Source organism: Pristis pectinata, chromosome 2 (assembly GCF_009764475.1).
Source record: "Pristis pectinata isolate sPriPec2 chromosome 2, sPriPec2.1.pri, whole genome shotgun sequence".
Taxonomy (NCBI): Eukaryota; Metazoa; Chordata; class Chondrichthyes; order Rhinopristiformes; family Pristidae; genus Pristis; species Pristis pectinata.
Genome location: NC_067406.1, coordinates 130,061,488 through 130,081,554, shown reverse-complemented (window position 1 = coordinate 130,081,554; position 20,067 = coordinate 130,061,488). Strand labels below are relative to the sequence as shown.

At 42.5% G+C, this 20,067-nt stretch overlaps 2 protein-coding genes across 2 annotated transcripts in view; one reads left to right on the top strand and one right to left on the bottom strand.

Moving 5' to 3' along the window:
* LOC127585699 (neuronal vesicle trafficking-associated protein 1-like) overlaps positions 1 to 15,718 on the top strand; it is a 68,408-nt gene extending 52,690 nt beyond the window's left edge. The window contains exon 5 of the mRNA XM_052043401.1: positions 13,696 to 15,718. Coding sequence (XP_051899361.1) covers positions 13,696 to 13,899 — 204 coding nt within the window. The 3' untranslated portion in view covers positions 13,900 to 15,718. The remainder of the gene's footprint in view (positions 1 to 13,695) is intronic.
* Positions 15,719 to 16,507: 789 nt separating this feature from the next.
* The window catches only part of stx18 (syntaxin 18), a 119,025-nt gene continuing 115,465 nt past the window's right edge, over positions 16,508 to 20,067 (bottom strand). Inside the window, exon 11 of the mRNA XM_052041378.1 lies at positions 16,508 to 17,096. Within this exon, the coding sequence (XP_051897338.1) occupies positions 17,001 to 17,096 (96 nt within the window). The 3' untranslated portion in view covers positions 16,508 to 17,000. The remainder of the gene's footprint in view (positions 17,097 to 20,067) is intronic.

Below are 20,067 nucleotides of genomic sequence, written 5' to 3'. Positions count from 1 at the left end.
AGGTTGATCAAACCTGGATTGTTTTCTCTGGAGCATTGGAGGCTGAGGGGTGACCTAATAGAATTACATAAAATTATGAGAGGTCGAGATAGGGTAGATACTTAGATTTTTTTCCCAGGGGTGGAAATGTCAAATACTAGAGAGCATAGTTTTAAGAAGAGAGGGGGAAGTTTTTTCAAGGAGATTTATGAGGCAAGTCTTTACACAGAGTGGTGGGTGCCTGGAATGGGCTGCCAGGGGAAGTGGTGGAAGTAGACATGATAGCACTGTTTAGGAGGCATTTAGACAGGCACATGAACAGGCAGAGAATGGAAGGATATAGACCATGTGCAAGATTAGTTTGGATTGGCATCATTTTTGTCACAGACATTGTGGGCTGAAGGGCTGTTCATGTGCTGTACTGTTCTATGTTCTAAAACATAGAATCTCAGAAAATCTACATTGCTTGTATCCATCTGTGTTGGAAAGCTACCTAATCTAATACCACCTTCCAGCACTTGATCCACACAGCCCTGCAGGTCAAGACTTTCAAGTACACTTCTAGCCACTTTTTAAATAAGTTTAGGGTCTCTGCCTCTGCTACCATTTCATAGTTTCAAATCCCTACCAGCCTCTGTCTTGAAAGCTTTTTTCTTCATCTCCCCTCTAATCCTTCTACCAATTACTTCAAATCTATGCTGCTTAATTTTCAACACCTCACCTAAGGGAAATAGGTCCTTCCTATTTACTCTTTCAAGGCTTTAATTGTTTTACATATTCTTCATTAAGTCTCCCCTCAGTTGCTTCTCAGAACCAGAATCAAGTTTATTATCACTGTCTTATATGCCATGAAATTTGTTGTTTTATGGTAGCAGTACGGTGCGAAGACATTAAAAAAAACTATAAATTACAAAATAAATAGTGCAAAAAAGGAACAGTGAGGTAGTGTTCATGGGCTCATGGACTGTTCAGAAATCTGATGGCGGTGGGAAAGAAGCTGTTTCTGAATCGTTGAGTAGGGGTCTTCAGGCTCCTGTACCTCTTCCTTGATGGTAGTAACGAGAAGAGGGCATCTCCTGGATGGTGATGGTGCTTAATGATGGATGTCACCTTCTTGAGGCACTGCCTCTTGAAGATGTCCTCGATGGCAGGGAGGGTTTTGTCCATGATGGAGCTGGCTGAGTCTACAACTCTCTGCAGCCTCTTGCAATCCTGTGCACTGGAGGATCCATACCAGGCTGTGATACAACCAGTCAGAATGCTCTCCACCGTACATCTATGGAAACTTGCAAGAATCTTTAGTGACTTACCAAAGCTCCTCAAACTCCTAATGAAGTAGAGCTGCTGGTGTGCCGCCTTCATGATTGCATCAATGTGTTGGGCCCAGGATAGAGCCTCGGAGATGTTGACGCCCAGGAACTTAAAGCTGCTCACCCTTTCTACCACTGACCCCTCAGTGAGGACTGGTGGATGTTCTCCTGACTTCCCCTTCCTTAAGTCCGCAATCACTTCCTTGGTCTTGCTGACGTTGAGTGCGAGGTTGTTGTCGCGACATCACTCAACCAACTGATCTATCTCACTCCTGTATACCTCCTGAGAAAATGATCCTTCCTCAATGCATTAATTTTCCAATCCAGGTAAATCTCCTCTGCAGATACAAGAGACTGCAGACAATGGAATCTGGAGCAAAAAACAAACTGCTGGAGGAACTTAGTGGATCAGGCACCATCTGTGGAGGTAAAGGGATAGTTGACATTTCAGGTCAAGGCCCTGCATCAGGATTCCTATGCACTCCCTTCAGTGCAATCACATCATTGAACTCCTCACGGAGTCATAGAGTCATACAGCCATACAGCATAGAAACAGGCCTTTCGGCCCAACTTGTCCATGCCGTCTGTTGTCCAGCGATCTGCCAGTGTTTGGCCCATAGCCCTCTGAGCCTCTCCTATCCATGTACTTATCTAGATGGCTTTTATATGTTGCTAATGTGCCTGCCTCAACCACTGTTTCTGGCAGCTCATTCCAAATATGCACCACCCTTTGCGTGAAGAAGCTGCACCTGATGTCCCATTTAAATCTCTCACATCTGATCTTAAACCTATGCCCTCTTGTTTTTAACACCTCTGGGGGGGGGGAAAAGATGATGTCCTTTCACCCTGTCCATGCCCCTCATGATCTTGTACACCTCTGTCAGGTCACTCCTCAATCTCCAACGTTCCAGGAAATAAAGTTCTAGTCTACGCACCCTCTCCTTGTAACCTGGGTCTTTGTATTCCAATGTGGTCTGTCTTGCTGGGAGTCTGCCACTTTTGCTTTTCAGCAGTTCATCTAGATGGCATGACGGGAGATGCAAGCCCTATTTGAGCCACAGAACATAATATAAAGTGTGCCTGTGGGTGAAAGACCAAAAGTTCATACTTTGTATAATTAGCAGTTTTTATTTCTGCAATAAAAGGGATTTTTTATCCTTCCCTGTCTATATGGAAACTGACATCAATGCTGATGAATGTCAACTATACCCCAGGGGATTGTCCATCAGAACTCATTTTAAAATGTGTTTTCATGTCCGAGATGTAGGTTGAATCATTTGCATTTGGAAGCATGATACAAAGGAATAAAATCCTAGTTGATTGCTCACAATGTAATCTTATTTCCACTTGGTTAATAGTATCTGAGGGTAAAGAAGAATTTCAATAGTCAAGGGACTAATGCTTTTTTAGCTATCCACTGTGGACAAAATATAGCAGCATTATAAATTTTTATTTATGCCATTGAGTCTTATTCACAATTACCATTCTTCCCAAAATGAAATTTCACTGCCTCAGTACACTTAATAGAAAATATTCTCCTTTTCATTAGCGTAATGCACTATTAAAAGTGCAACAAGCCTTTGAGTTGCCAATAAAACTACCTCATCAGTATTGGCATTTTGCATTACTCAGCACAATCAGCAAGCTTGCTTTTGTTAAGAATCGTAACCCACATTAAACTCAGTTAATGTCAGAAAGATGCCTCAAATATCTGTAACTCTCTGATAAAACATCCAATTGCAAGACACAAGCAAATACATCAGCTTGTGTAAGGAATAGCAGCCATCCAGAGAGTCATTACTGATTGTGGAATTTTGCTGCAGATTTCAGCTGTTTTTGGATTGTTTTAATTTTATAAATTTGAACTCAGTTCAGTGACTTTATTTGACTATATTTCATTTGTCTTTCGATGCATTGTGAGATCCAACTATAATATTGTTTATTGTTGGCATACAGTTAATAGAAAGTGTAATGTGTCTCTATTGATGTGGATGGTTATTGGTGGGGAGGCAGGGCAGAGGCATGGGTAGAGTCATCATTTAGAGGATTGTGACCAAGGTGGGTTGGAGCTTGGAGAATGATATCAACTGGGGCCCTGGGGGATTGGAGACAAGGGTGAATAAAATGAAGTCTGAATACTGTGTGGAGGGGGAGTGGACTGGTGATGAGACTTACTAGAATAGATCATATTTAGATCTTCACCAATGGGTCTACAACAGACCCAATCTAAGTTCAGACAGATGTGTTACAAGTTGCATCTTTGTCCTAACACTTTCCTCAATCTACCTTGTCTCCAACAAGCTTCCTGCTTGCAGGGAACTAATCTACAAGATGAATCACAGACTATTGAAAGTATGTCACCTCCATTGCAGAGCCAAAGTCACCCCAGCCTCAGCCATTGAACTGCAATATGCAAGTGCTCTTGTGTAAATGCCTGTAAGGAAGCTCCAGTTTATCAGGGATTTGTTCACCAACGAGTATTTAAAAATGGGCCTCTTCAAAACAAAGGTCCTCAACCTGTCCCCATTGCACAACACCACCCCCCAACAATATAAGTCTGTGTGATAAGACCCTGGAAAACACAGAATATTTTCCAAAACTCGGGAGCCATAGCTCTATGAAAGTTGATATCAGTAATGCAATCCAGAATTACCTTCAGTATAATCGCAAAGCTTTTGACAGCCTGAGATGTGTTTGAAGATAAACACCTCAGGTTCATTGTCTACCGGGTGGTATTAATACCTACCCTTCTGAATGTTTCTGAGATGTAAACTACCTATGTCAAGCAACCCAAAGCACTGCGGAGGTACCAGCAGTGCTGTCTCTGCAAAATTTTCTGGGGGGATAAGCAAACCAATATCAACACCACTTTCTGTCCCTAGCATGGAGGTCTGAATTACACCAGTGCAGCTTTGATGGTTGACAACATTATTTGCGTGCCCAATAAAAGTCTTCCAAAAAAGATTTTTTTTCTGAGCCCTACCTTGGAGATTACTAGATGGACAGAGGAAATAACTCAAAGATGTTCTCAAAGTCTTCTTAAAGTATAGCATTCCCACCCACTTGTTCTATCCCATAATATTTCAAAGTTATTACCTCTGGTATTTTGAAACTATGTTCTAAAATCACAACCATGCTTATAATTTTACAAACCCATGTGTGCCTCTTTACTCAGTTCTGCTTTGATGCAGGGATTATTGCATTAAACCAATAGGCAGCTTATATTTATTCAACCCAGAATCTGTCTGGAAAGAGCTAATCAAAGAAACAAGCACTGCATTATTCAAGCAGATTCTCTGCTCCAGGACAAAGCAGGTTTGCTAGAAAAGACAAGATGATTGCAGGCATAAATATAAAGTGGTTACCAATAAATTCAGTAGGGAATTCGGAAGAAACTACTCTATTGAGTGTGCTGAGAATGTAGACCTTGCATGTAATGCTATTTGCACCAATGGCACTTAAGGAGAAGCTTGATGAGTAAACAAGGGCAAAAGGAACAGGCGGAGGTATTTGTGGAACACAAATGCTGAATGAGATCAGTTGGAGCTGATTAGCCAATGTCTCTGTTGTTGTTTGTATGGAAGCAAGGCATCCCATCTTGTTGCAGCCAAGGATGTTTCCCTTTTTTTGTGAATGTTTGTACAGTAAGCTAATGAATTCCAAGATTTGACTGATCGCCTGTCATCCCAAAGATACTCCACCATCTACAAGGCACGAGTCAGATGCACTTGCCTGGAGGACTACATCTCCAACAACAATCAAGGAGCTTGGCACCTTTCAGGATAAAGCAGCCTATTTGGTTGGCATTCCATCAACTCCACAAACATTTATTTCCTAAACTGCTGGTGCACAGTATCTGGAATGTGTACCATCCACAAAATGCATTGTAGTTACTTGCCTAGGCTAGTCCTGCAGCAGCTCCCAAACCCACAACCTTTAATATAAAAGAGAAGGGCAGCTGGTGCATGGGAATGTCACCTTTTGCAGGTTCTCCTTCAATTACCCTGACTTGGAAATATATATCCTCCATTGTCACTGGGTCTAAATCCTGGAACTCCTTCCCCAACAGCATTGACTGAAGAGTCCTGTCATTATTGCTCACCTAGACTTTGCCCTGCCATGCTTTACAGCAGAAACAGTTGTGGTGTCATGATCTGGCTGCTGCTGCTATTCTCCCCAAAGAGCAACCCCCCCCCCCATCAAAATGGTATAGTTGTTTGAGAGGGGGATAGCCACAGGAGACTCCTGCACTACTACTTGGTGGTGACTGAACCTTTGGTGTGTCCACCTCCCTGAAACAACTATCTATGATGCCCTCTGCCTCCTGTATGCTCCTCAGCAAGTCCAACTACTGTTCAAACCATTTCCATGTGATCTGAGAGGAGCTGCACTTGGACACGCTTCCTGCAAACATAGTTGTTGGGGACACCAAACTGTTCCCTGATCTCCCACATCGTAACAAAGGAGCATACCACTCCACTGACTGACTTACTGCCCGTTTAATAAACTAGTGGACTGGTGGGGAGGGGGTGGGGGGAAATGATTAAAGAAAATCTTACCTTGCTCTTACCTGGTTGCTGCTTGCCCTCCTTACCCAAGCTTGGTGTTCACCAAAGCCTGCATTTTGGCCACCAGCAGAAGTTCAACCTCAGAGCAGCCCTTCTCAAAGTGGCCACTCTGCTATAGCCTGCCTCCCTTTTATTCACTGCTAGGGCGGTCCCTAGTGAAACTAACAAACTGCTTACTTACAATGAACTTACTTGCATCTCCCTCACTTCTAGGATGGTTGTTAATGTTTTGTGTATTGAGCCAACAACAGCTGCATTCTTTTCGGAAAGTGGTCAGACCTGTTTATATTAGTACAGAGCAAGAGGCTACTCCTGTCCTGGCAAGTAATTGAAAGAGCCACCACTTGAATGAAAAACAAGAACTCTAGAGCAGACAATCCTTTTTGAGTACCAAAACATCACAAAGATGTAGTTCTGGAGTGAACTCATCACCCTTCTCCAGGAAGAGTGTGCCACAGGGATCTCAGCAATGCTGTAATTGTGGTCATCTTTAAAAGAGACACCCAATTATAGTAATTACAGCTGGGTCACCCTGCTGAAAAACACTATGATGCTGGAGGAACTCAGCAGGCCAGGCTGCATCCGTGGTGAAAAGCAATGTCCTGAAGAAGGGTCCTGACCCAGACGTTGACCGTCTGCTTTACTTCACGAATGCTGCCTGGCCTGCTGAGTTCCTCCAGCATCATAGTGTTTTTCATCTAGATTCCAGCATCTGCAGTCCTTTGTTTCTCTGAGTCTCCCTGCTGTCTGCCACAGTGAGGATTCTCCTGACACCCCACTTCCTGTGGCCGAATGCCATTGCTGCAGTGCTGAATCCATCCATCGTGAAGTACAGTGGGCAGAATCTTCATCACAAGACACATCTAAAAATGTAAGCAGCAGCACCTCATTGCATAGGGACTTTCTCGGCTTTGGACAAGTCTTCCATTCCTCAAACGAGAAGGATTATAGCAAATGCAGCTTAAATTTGGCTTCCCTCAGAAATTTGTTACTGTTCTGCAACTGTTACATACAAGCTGTGATTCTAACCAAAGGGTCTACCACAGACCAATCCCAATATTGGAATAGTCACTGCACCTCACCTCCAACAAGTGCCCTGCTGGAGTAGGGTTAATCACCAAGACAAAATGGGAAACTCTTCAACCATTCCTAAGATGGTCCATATACCTGACTCCCAAAATGAGCACTTTAGTCTCAGGTGCCATGACAAGAGGTTAACAGGACAGTGAAAATGCTTCATGGAGAATCTCAAAGTCTATTTGGAAGGAAAGTATAATATCCTCACCAGCATGTGGGAACACAGGGCCCATAATGGCTCAAAATAGAGAAAGAGCATCCATGAAGGTACCAAGCATCTCAAACCTCTAGTTCAGGAGCATATGGGAACAAACTGCAAATGTCAGAAGGAGTGCAGACTGTCACAAATAACCCGTCCGCCTGCTGCAGAATCAGGTCCCACTTTTGGCTTCATCAGCCACCTTCACCCACAGAACTCGAGTGGAAGCAAGTCATCCTCCATCCCAGGGGATTACATAACAGGGCAATACTTCACAAATGTTAAGATAGAGAATGTGCAAACTCCACACAGAAAGCACTCAATGGTCAGGATTCAATCCAATACTCTGAAGCTGTGAGGTAGCAGCTCTACTAGCTCCAACTGCTCTGCTGTCCTGAGTTACCATGACCATTGTGTCTGTGCAGGTACAGCCAGTGCTCAGTTTGTTTGGAAAGGGATATTTCAGATTTTAGATGGTCCTGGCATAGTGGAAACAAATCTATGTAACAGGGGTTTGGTGAAGTGGGGATGGGGGAGCGGTAAGAGCCCGTGGTGAGCAGGAAGAGTGAGTTGGGCATGTGATAAGAGTTCTTAGCACACTGTAAAATTTAGGGCAACACTTTCAGATCCATTTGGAACACAACAGCACAGTACAGGCCCTTCGGCCCACGATGTTGTGCCAACATTTTATCCCACTCTAAGATCTGTCTAACCCTTCCCTCCCTCATAGCTCCCCATTTCTCTATCATTCATGTGGTTATCTAAGAGTCTCTTAAATGTCCCTAATGTATCTGCCCCACAACCTCTGCTGGCAGTGTGTTCCACACACCCACCACTCTCTGTGTAAAAAAAAACTTACCTCTGATATCCCCTTTATATCTTCCTCCAATCACCTTAAAATTATGTTCCCTCACTTTAGCCATTTTCACCCTGGGAAAAAGTCTCTGACTGACAACTCAATCTATGCCTCTTATCATCTTGTACACCTCTATCAAGCCACCTCTCATCCTCCTTCTCTCCAAAGAGAAAGGCCCTCGTTCACTCAATCTATCCTCATAAGACATACTCTCCAATCCAGGCAGCATCCTGGTAAATCTCCTCTGCACCCTCTCTAAAGCTTCCACATCCTTCCTATAATGAGCTGACCAGAACTGAACATGATACTCCAAGTGTGATCTAACCAGTTCTATAGAGCTGCAATATTACTTGGCAGCTCTTGAACTCAATACCCTGACCAATGAAGGCCAACACACCATATGCCTTCTTAACCCTATTGATCTGCTCAGTAACCTTGAGGGATCTATGGACATGGACCCCAAGATCCCTCTGTTCCTCCACACTGCTAAGAGTCCTGTCATTAACCTTGTATTCTGCCTTCAAATTCGATCTCCCGAACTGTATCACTTCGCACCTTTCCGGGTTGAACTCCATCTGCCACTTCTCAGCCCAGGTCTGCATTCTATCAATATCCTGTTGTAATCTACAGCAACCTTCTACACTATCCACAACACCACCAAACTTTGTATCATCAGCAAACTCACTAACCCACCCTTCCACATTCTCATCCAAGTCATTTATAAAAATCACAAAGAGCAGGGGTCCTAGAACAGATCCCTGTGGAACACCACTGGTCACCGACCTTCAGGCAGAATACGCTCCATCTACCACCACCCTCTGTCTTCTATGAGCGAGTCAATTCTGAATCCACACAGCCAAGTTTCCCTGGATCCTATGCCTTCTGACCTTCTGAATGAGCCTTCCATGAGGAACCTTATCAAACGCCTTACTAAAATCCATGTACACCATATCCACTGCTCTACCTTCATCAATGTGCTTTGTCACATCCTCAAAGAATTCAATCAGGTTGTGAGGTACGACCTGCCCCTCACAAAGCTATGCTGACTGTCCCTACTCAGCCTATGCTTTTCTAAATGCCCATAAATCCTGTCTCTAAGAATCTTTTACAGTAATTTGCCCACCACTGAAGCAAGACTCACTGGTCTGTAATTCCCAGGGTTATCCCTACTTCCTTTATTAAACAAAGGAACAACATTTGCCACCCTCCAATCATCTGGCACCACTCCTGTGGCCAGTGAGGATGCAAAGATCATCGCCAAAGGTGCAGCAATCTCTTCCCTCGCTTCCCGTAATAACCTTGGATATCTCCCATTCGGCCCCGGTGACTGATCTATCCTAATGTTTTTCAAAAGTTCCAGCACATCCTCTTTCCTCATGTCGACATGCCCGACCGTATCAGCCTGCTGTACGCCATGCTCACAATCATCATGGTCTCTCTCACTGGTGAATACTGAAGCAAAGTATTCATTAAGGACCTCCCCTACATCTTCCAACTCCAGGCATGTTTCCTCTTTTAACCCTGATCGGTCCTACCCTCACTCTAGTCATCCTCCTATTCTTCAAATACGTGTAGAATGCCTTGGGGTTTTCCTTGATCCTACTCGCCAAGGACTTCTCATTCCCCTTTCTAGCTCTCCCAAGTCCATTCTTAAGCTCCCTCCTGGCTACCTTGTAACTTCCCAGAGCCCTGTCTGATCCATGCTTTCTTAACTTCAGGAAGCTTCTTTCTTCCTCTTGACAAGCTGTTCTACATCTCTTGTCAACCACGGTTCCTTCACTCCACCATCCTTACCCTGCCTCAATGGGATAAACCTATCCAGAACCCCATGCAAGTACTCCCCAAACAACCTCCACATTTCTGCTGTGCACTTCCCCAAGAACATCTGTTCCCAATTTACACTCTCAAGTTCCTGCCTAATAGCATCATAATTCCCCCTCCCCCAGTTAAATACTTTCCCATATCATCTGCTCGTATCCCTCCCCAAGGCTATAGTAAAGGTCAAGGAGTTATGGTCACTATCTCCAAAATGCTCTCCCACTGAGAGATCTGAAACCTGATCAGGCTCATTGCCTAGTACCAGGTCCAGAATGGCCTCTCCTCTAGTTGACCTGTTCACAGACTGTGTCAGGAATCCTTCCTGGACACACCTAACAAACTCTGCCCCATCTATTCCCTTTACACTAAGGAGGTGCCAATCAGTATTTGGGAAGTTGAAATCACCCATGACAACAACCCTGTTATCTTTGCACCTCTCCAAAATCTGTCTCCTGATCTGCTCCTCAGCATCTCTGCTGCTATTGGGGGTCTGTAGAATACTCCCAATAGAGTGATCGCTCCCTTCCTGTTTCTAACTTCCACCCACACTGACTCAGTGGATGATCCCTCCAGGACATTCTCCCTTTCTACAGCTGTGACACTGTCCCTGATCAGCAAAGCCACTCCCCCACCTCTTACCTCCATCCCTATCACTTTTGAAACATCTGAACCCTGGAATATCCAGCAGCCATTCCTGCCCTGCGACAGCCAAGGCTCTGTAGTGGCCACCACATCATAGTTCCACGTACTTAACCATGCTCTAAGTTCATCACCCTTGTTCCTGATACTTCTTGCATTAGACACACTTCAGCCCATCCAACTGACTGCAATTTTACCTGTTCAAGTGCCTGTCCTTCCTCACAGTCTTTCTACACTCTGCATTGACTTGTACAGTAAATGCACCAACCTCTGACCTATCACTCTGGTTCCCATCCCCCTGCCAAACTAGTTTAAACCCTCCCCAACAGTCCTAGCAAACCTGCCTGCAAGAATATTGGTCTCCCTCCAGTTCAGGTGTAACCCATCCCTTATGTACAGGTCGTACCTTCCCCAGAAGAGATCCCAATGATCCACAAATCTGAAACCCTGCCCTCTGCACCAATTCCTGAGCCACACATTCATCTGCCAAATCATCCTATTCTTACCCTCAATGGCATGTGGCAAAGGCAGCAATCCAGAGATTACTACCCTTGAGGTCCTGCTTTTCAGCTTCTTCCCTTGCTTCAGGACCTCATCTCTTTTCCTACCTATGTCATTGGTACCAATATGTACCATGACCTCTGGCTGTTCACCCTCCCCCTTCAGAATGTGGACCTGATCCGAGACCTCTCTGACCCTGGCACCCAGGAGGCAACGTACCATTCAGGAGTCTCTTTCATGTAACTCCCCTCCTTACTACTGAATCCCCTATCACTACCGCCCTCCTCTTCTCCCCCCTTCCCTTTTGCACCACACAACCAGGCTCAGTGCAGAGACCTGGTCACTGCGCCTTTCCCCTGGCCGATCATTCCCCCCCCCACCCCCAAACAGCATCCAAAGTGGTACCTGTTATTGAGGGGAATGGCCACAGGGGTACTCTGCACTACCTGCCTATTCTCTGTCCTTCTCCTGACAGTCACCCAGCTACCTGTCTCCTGCAGCTTAGGAGTGACTGCCTCCCTGTAGCTCTTATCTATGAACTCCTCATTATCCTGTAGGAGCCGAAGGTCATCCAGCTGCAGCTCCAGTTCCCTAACACAGTCTGTAAGGAGCTGCAGCTGGATGCACCTCATGCAGATGTAGTTATCAGGGAGACTGGATGTCTCCCAGAACTCCCACATCTCACAAGCTGAACACCCTAGAGCCATCCTCACTACTCTGGCCTGGCACTAAAGGAAAAACCAAAGCAAGAAAGAAAGGAACTTACCAGAGACTTACCTTTGCCTCTTCTCACTGAAGCCTCTTGAGCCAAAGCCTCAATCCCCCACTCTACTGGCCCACTGCAACGATGGCCGCTCCCAAAATGGTTGCTCCGTTTATACCTGCCTTACTTTATTTTCTGCTGTTAATAAGCCAATCAACTGGTAACAATGTGCAAATGTGCCTTGTTTAGACTCTTACAAGATGAAACTCACAAGCACACGCACAGAGACTCACCTCTTTTTAAAGGTCTCGCTCCAACTCCGACTCTGCAAGGTGAAACTCACAAGTTCAGGTATAGAGACTCACCTCTTTTCAAAGGTCCCGCTCCAAATCTCACTCTCCCGACTCTGCAAGGTGAAACTCACAAGCGCGCGCACACACACACACACAGAGTCTCATCCCTTTTCATAGGTCCCGCTCCAAAGTGGTTGAAATCCCTCTTTATTAGGGATTAAGCCAAAAATTGAGGTTAAGTCTGGCACTTTGGAATTAGGAGGAAGGACTGATTCTATCCAGGAGACTTCAAGTTCCAGTTGGGTGTCAGAAACGGCATGTTAACCAAATCTAATTATTTTAGAACATTATGCTGACATAAAAACTTATCCGGTAAGCTGCCTCCTTAAATTTTCTTTCTGCTTGATAGAATGAAACAGATTGAAAATAATAATTGGAATGATACTGAAATTTGTGGTGGAATATGAAATAGGTAGCTCTCAAAGCTGCTGTGCTATGGAATAGTGGTTAATGACACTGTAAGATCTTCCTTGACAAGCAGAATTTTGCTCTGAGTAATAGTTCTCCAACCTAGTTGGAATGCATTGAATAGCTCTGCCATTCACTAAGACCCCTGGCTGATCTTTGGCTTCAACTTCCTACCCAATCCTTAAAGCCCTTGATTCTCCTGCAGTTCAAATACTTCCAACTTGGACTTGTATACATAGGCATCTGAGAAAGAGAGTAGCCTTGAAATCCACAGCTCTCTAGGATGGAGAATTCCAAAGATTTGTCACCATCCCCTTTCCCATCCATAAGAAATTGTTCCTCCTATTCTCAGCATTAAGTGGTCAATTCCTTATTCTGGGACAATGGACCCTGGTCCTAAGACACCCAAGTGACAAAATATCTGCATATCATCTATCCTATCAAGCCTCCTCTGACTCTTGTCTGTCTCAATGTGTTCATCTCTCATTCTCCTTGCCTCCAGAGAGTTTAGGCCCATGTGTCCTCCAAAGACAGTCTTTTCAACTCAGGAATGAATGTAGTGAACCTTGGAAAGAATTTATTAGCACTTAGAAATAACATGAACAGAATGGAAGAAAAACTACCTCAGAGTCCCCACATAATGGATTGCCACCTCTTTACCAAAGGCTCATTCCAAATTAATGGGACTTATTTCAGTACCTGGAAATGAGTTCACCATAATCTTCATCCTTTCAATGAGCCCATATTCTGAAACTCCTCCTTGCACCCCCCCCCCACCTGAGTAAAAAATTGCAGATGATGGAAATGGAGAATCAAAAACAAAGAATGTTTGAAGCGCTCAGCCGATTAGGCACCATTAAAGAGAGAGACATACAGTTGATCTTTCAGGTCAAAAATTCTTCATTGGAATTGGAAAAGTGAAGATATAGGGCTATACTGCACATTTTAATATCTAGCATGTACAAAAGTAATAAACATAAAATGTTAAATAATCATCTCACTTTTCCTGTCCCGATGAAGGATCCTTGACTAGAAGTGTCAGCTCTGTTTCTCTCCCCACTGATGCTGCCTGACCTGCTGAACATTCCCAGCATTGTTTTGTTTTTGTAAATTAATATTGGTGAAGGAAGACGATGACAAAACATTATTCTTGTTTTATTATGGTAAACATAATATCTTGACATAAGGTAAATTATGCATTTTACTCATTGCAAATAATTTTACAAATACTAGCCTGTGGATCAAAAATTATGTATTCCATGTTTGTTGTTTCCCTTTCTCTAGCATAATCGCTGCATTCCAGTTGGTTTGGAGACCTATTACTCGGAGCAAGATTCTGCTTCTCGGGGAAGATTTTACACTGTCATTAACCACTACAACTTGGCAAAACAGACCATTTCACGCTCGGTTTCACCCTGGCTGGCTGCACTCTCTGAAGAGAAGGTGCTGGAGAAGGAAAGTGAAGGCGCTAGCAAAACTGCAGAGTAAACTCCCAGATTTGACCCTTGGTTCCTTACAGAAACCAATACTAGGAACCAACTTTAGCTGCTTAATGTACAAGGCACTGACATTAGTAAGTTATGGAAGAGAACTTGTTAAATTTGATCCAGCTTAGTTTTTCTTCCATTCCTCTTCATTCTGTTCATGTTATTTGTAAGTGTTAATGAAATTCTTTCCAAGGTGGCATGCTTGTCTCATTTGATTAGTACATTCAGCTAGGATTGCTGTACTTTTAATAATCTCAGGTTGTGGATGTGAAAGTAAGTAAGTAGACAAAAACCTGCTCCATGTTCTGGTTCTGTGGATAGATCTTTTGACAATCCAATCACCCATATTCTTTTTTAAAAAGCAGAGTAATCTCTAAATCAAAACGTATTTAGTGGTTAATGAGCACTTTGGTCATTTGGTATGTTGGAACAGCAAGATTCTCTCGTACTTTTCAAATCTGCAACTCCAGTTCAGTGATAAACAATAGTGAAAATTTAATGTGAAAACAGCAAAAGATTTCACGGGGGAAACTATTCTGTCTGACCCAGTGATGTTGATAGTTTGGTTGAAAAGTAATTTGGAGAATAGATGGTTGGTTACAGTCAATTTATGGATTAACAAATTTGACAGTTGGGTCACAGTCACATGCTATGGTCTTGAAGTACAACAGGGTTAGTTTTACCATCTTAGTTTTAAGTTGGGCTAAAGTGAAAGTTGTGACAGCTCATTAACATTTGGCAAAGTCGAACTCTCAGTTAATCCACCAGGATTCGTAAAGGCCGCATCTCTGAAGTCTTTCTACATTTGCTCTTCCACTCCAATAGTTTATGAAAAGAAAAAATCACTTTGCCTCATTTCCTACAATGGGCAAAGAATATACCATCTATCCCATATTTTTAAGAAAATAATGATTTTATATGTCATAAAAATGGTTTAGGTTGATTCCGGCCATTCTTGGAGTTCTCCTAAGCAGCTATTTCTAAAAATAATTAGCATACATCGAATGCTTAGGATTTTAATAGTACTTAAAAACTCTTTCTTTCCTGCATCCTCTTCCCCAGAAAGAGATTCAGCAGTTAGAATTTAACTAAGCATTTCTGTTGTCATTAACAGAAGCCGAATTTGTATATTTAAAAAAAAATTACAAATGAAACATTAGCTTTTTTAATGTCTGAGAATTATTTCAGACATGTTAAGTGAAGCTGTTTGCTGATACTTATGAAACACAGTACCTAGACATTAAAATAGTTATTTTTCATCAGCACTTGTGTGTAATGTTTTATAAAAAACATAATTTACACTTGTACACTTATGCTTTATGTGATCCTGAAACATAGCTTGGATTTAATAGTATTTCCTTTATTTTGCATCTATTTTTAGATGCCACTCAAATTCAGGAGGGGAATACACACCTCATTTTGTTACCCCAAATAATTATATAGTTCCTTTATTTTGATATTTTAAATGTGCAGAAGCCAATCGGTCACATTTGCCTTTAGATGAAGAGGTGCCAAAATGCCAGATGTGGACCGCTTGAGACTGATTTCTTCAGAATCACATTGGGATGTTGAGGAAAATACATGGCAGAAAAAGGGAGGAAAAAAAAAGATGCAGACACAACAAATTAAAATGAGTGCCAAAACTTCATGCTTTGTAAAACATGTGCCATACTTGTCATACAGTGTTTATGGTGTTAAGTCCTGTTTGTACAGAGCTCCATGTGTTTTATACATCTGAGCAAATGTTGTATTGGATGTAAAATGATGCAATGAGGGTAACTGACACACTATATAAAACAAATAAAGTCAAATAAAAATGATGTCATTTCTGTTTTTTTGGAAGAGCAAACACCCCCACTCCACCCCCAAGTTTGCAATCACTGCTGCAGGCAATAATAATAGACATAATAAAATGCTTGGGTCTGACTCTATTAGAATTGCATAATTGATAACTATGTCCTTTTCATCTATTCTAGTTCATCTATCCTAAAGAATAATAGACCTCACCGTTGTACAAAATCATCTGCTTTCTATTTAAATGCAGCTTGAATTTTATTCCTTGTTTTCTCCTTTACTGCAGCCACTGGGGTCCTTTTTCACCTTCACCTACCATTTAGTAAACAAGCAGCTATTTTAGAAGCCACTAGTTTAAACACAGTGAAAATATGGATTTGGTCAATAAACTTAAGGGTTATCGGCTAAGTAAAGAAGATGAAAAGAAGCTTCACTTGCCTTTCTAGGAATACATGCTTAATAAAGTGAATTGAATAACTGGCTATTAAGGCCATTATGACTAAGACAGCACTGCTGTCAAACTGAATCATGTGCTACCCAACAGAGGCCAATTGGCTTGCCAGTATGAGCTGGGAACTTGATTGACTTTATCTCTTTCCAAAAAGAGAACTCTGTTGTTTTTGCACGGCAACTGCTGCCCAGGAACTATTGCCCAGGTTATATTTCATTAACTTATCAAAGGCTAGAGGTTCAGCTATGTGCTTTCATAGTCTCTACAGCACTACACCTCTGAACTATAGGAGCGTTTCATTCCTCTTGTGCACAAAGCAAAAATCAGTTTATCCTACTTTCAAAGAAGTTGGTCACGGATTTTAGCAATTTCATATTACTTTTATTAAAGACTTTAATGACAAATACATATTTAAGAAACCAAAAGTTTGTATTTATTTCATCACGACAGCACTGTAGTTCTGGCATTAGAAACACTACATCGAAAAATCGAACAAGTGAGCGTTACTTGATGATGTTTCTATTCATTGGTTTATTTCAAGGTCTTAGAATTATAAATCAACATTATTTGACATAAAAACAATATATGATCTACGTGTGACAAAAAAAACATGTATTTCAGCTTTCTAGCAGAATTTTTTTTGAGCGGATCACTTAAGTTTGTTACTAAATACCCGAGTTACAAACATATTAAATAATATTGCAAAATCATGCTGCACTGCAGTGCAAATGCAGATTTGAGATGTCTCTTTTGTATTAGGCATTCTCTTGTGACAAGATGTATGTTATTAACTTCAATAAATCCTGTCAGGTCATAATAAATGCAGCAAAATAGGAACCCTTGGCTATCACCATCTGCTAACTGTCATACCAGTCCAAGAAAAGCAGAGAGAATGAGCACATCACTAGGAAGAAGAGGATCCAGACACGAAATCCAGCATTATTTTTGATTGCCTGTTAGAGAATAAAACTCGTTACTAAATTACTTACAAAGCAGCATTTCTGAACTTCATCGACGCCCATTACATATTTCCAGTAGAAGTAATGGGACCATAGAAATCATAGAAAAATACAGCACAATGCAGGCCCTTTGGCCCACCATATTGTGCCGACCTTTAAACCACGCCTAAGACTATCTAACCACTTCCTCCCACATATCCCCATATTTTAAATTCCTCCATATGCTTATCTAACAATCTCTTGAACTCGACCAACGTACCTGCCTCCACCACTACCCCAGGCAGCGCATTCCATGCACTAACCACTCTCTGGGTGAAAAACCTCCCTCTGATATCTCCCTTAAACTTCCCACCCATTACTTTAAAGCCATGCCCTCTTGTATTGAGCATTGGTGCCCTGGGAAAGAGGCGCTGGCTGTCCACTCTATCTATTCCTCTTAATATTTTGTATACCTCTATCATGTCTCCCCTCATCCTCCTTCTCTCCAAACACTAAAGCTCTAGCTCCCTTAGTCTCTCCCCATAATCCATACTCTCCAAACCAGGCAGCATCCTGGTAAATCTCCTCTGCACCCTTTCCAACGCTTCCACATCCTTCCTATAAATGAGGCGACCAGAACTGGACAGAGTACTCCAAGTGTCGTCTAACCAGAGTTTTGTAGAGCTGCATCATTACCTCGCGGCTCTTAAACTCGATCCCACGACTTATGAAAGCTAACATCCCATAAGCTTTCTTAACTACCCGTTGGTATTCCGTTGGACGTTGGTATTAACTCATTTTGTTACTTTTCAATGCTTCTCCTGTCAACCAGTTATGAGATTACAGGAGGGAGACTGAGAGGGTAAGAGGACAATGAGTAAACGGAAGGAAGGAAAGCAAACACATTTACCTCAGCAGGGAGGAATTAGCCAGAATAATGATTTTCATGTTGTTGGAATGTAGGTGCTGGCAGCAAGATGAACATTTATTGCCCATCCCTAATTTTCCTTGAAGGTGATGGTGAGACACTTGCTTTAACTGCTGCAGTCCTTCTGGTCATGATGCTCCCTCAATGCATTTTGTTAGGGAACTCCAAAATTTTAGAGCTGGAAGCAATGAAAGGACAGCGACTTATTTCCAAGCCAGCACATGATCTGACTTGGAGGGGAACCTGCAGGTGGTTTATGTTCCCACGAGCACATTGCTGTTGTCCTTCTTAATGGTTGAGTTTGTGGGTTTGGGAAGTGGTGTCACAGTAGCTTGGTGAATAACTGCAGCCACAGGATCTGTGGTGGAGGGAGTTAATGTTTGGATGGCAGATGGGAAGCATCCAGCATACTGCTGTATCTTGTTTAAGCCTAAGTTGCTTTGGATAGAAGCTAAAGTATTGTTGGAGCTGGACTCATCCAGGCGAGTGGAAAATATTCTATCACACTCTTGTGACTTGTAGCTGGAATATAGAGGTGGTGGGGGGGGGGGGGGGGGCGCGAAGAACTGCAGTGGGCCAGTCACCATACCTGATTTAGTTAGCTACAGAGGGAATGATATGAGCAAGTGACAAAAGCTTAATTTCTGCCTGCTAAAAAAAAAATGAGAAAAGGAAGAGGATAGGAGAAGGGAAGGACATCAAGTGAGGGAGGAGCAAAATGGAACAGCATAGGCAGAGAAATTATCTCAGCAGCACTCCTCTCACAGTCACCCCAGTGAACTGCTTGGCTCCTTTTCAGGTGCTATTTTGTTGGGAAAAGGGGGCATGGAGTTGGGTTATTATCACTCACCCCCGTCCCTTCACATTTATCACTGCAAAGGCAGGACAATTAGGTATTTATTTACCCTTCAATTCAGGTCCCTATATTTTCTGTAAGGAAAGGGCAAGAGCACCTTGAGCTGTGTTATTGATTTCAATGAGGGGGTGAGTGGGGTGGGATGGAATAGTGAGGAAAAACAAGGTTTGCCTTTTCTCTCCAAACCACAAAGATGATGATTTTGTGACCAATGAAGCAGTGGATTTTTGAGCCCTTAGATTGTCTTCTACCTGGGGGATTCCAAATTAGTTCCCAATGTGGTTGTAAGCACAGAAGTCTTGTGCAAGGATAGACTTGCGGCCTGACCTGACAGGAATCGGTGAAAGATGCAATCCCACCAGCCAAGTATCAGCTCAAGCCTCAGGTTTCCTTTAGTGATCAATGGACAGTGCACTTGAGGAATGACTGGTATTTATGCAATCAGTTGAGAGGGAAGAAGTCTCAGAGAATTATAGGAGCCTATAGGGTTTAACTTTAGTATTTCAGTTTGTAATTCTTTAAACATGGTTAATGCCCAAAGCAGTTTACACATAAAGGGAAAAAAATAATCAGTTTGTTCAACAGTGACATTCAGTGGCTATAGTCCGCCATTGCACTCTAATGCTTATTGGTATTTGTTGATACATAGCTTCTATTGATCCAGGAGACATTGTACCAATTACATTGAAAATTTATCACAGCACTACCTTCAGCTAAAAGTTGTATTACAGGTTAAAGTTGATTCTTTTATCTTGCATATTCTCCACTGACAAGAGTGTTGGATCTATTTTGCAATGTATTTTGAAATGGATTGTTGCAATCTATTGTGAAATATTAATGTACAGAAGATGTATGTAAGCAAAGAATTAAAAATGAAATAGGTACTTTGGGAATATTTATGTGAATTAGTATGAGGGAATCAACTTGAGCGGAAACTCTCACCTAGTCACAACATGAAGATCGCTACTGGTTGTAATGACCTAAAGTTCAAGATCTGCACACACACACACTTACATCACTCGTCTGTCACCTTCCAACCTCAATGTATCAATTATGCAACACAATTATTAAAAACATATTCAAATGTATTTCCTTACAACATAGAAGGAAGTCATTTGGCCCATCAAGCCTATGCTGGCTCTCAGAGAACACCCATCATCAGTCCATTCCCTGACTTATTTTCCTGTAATCTATTCTCTTTC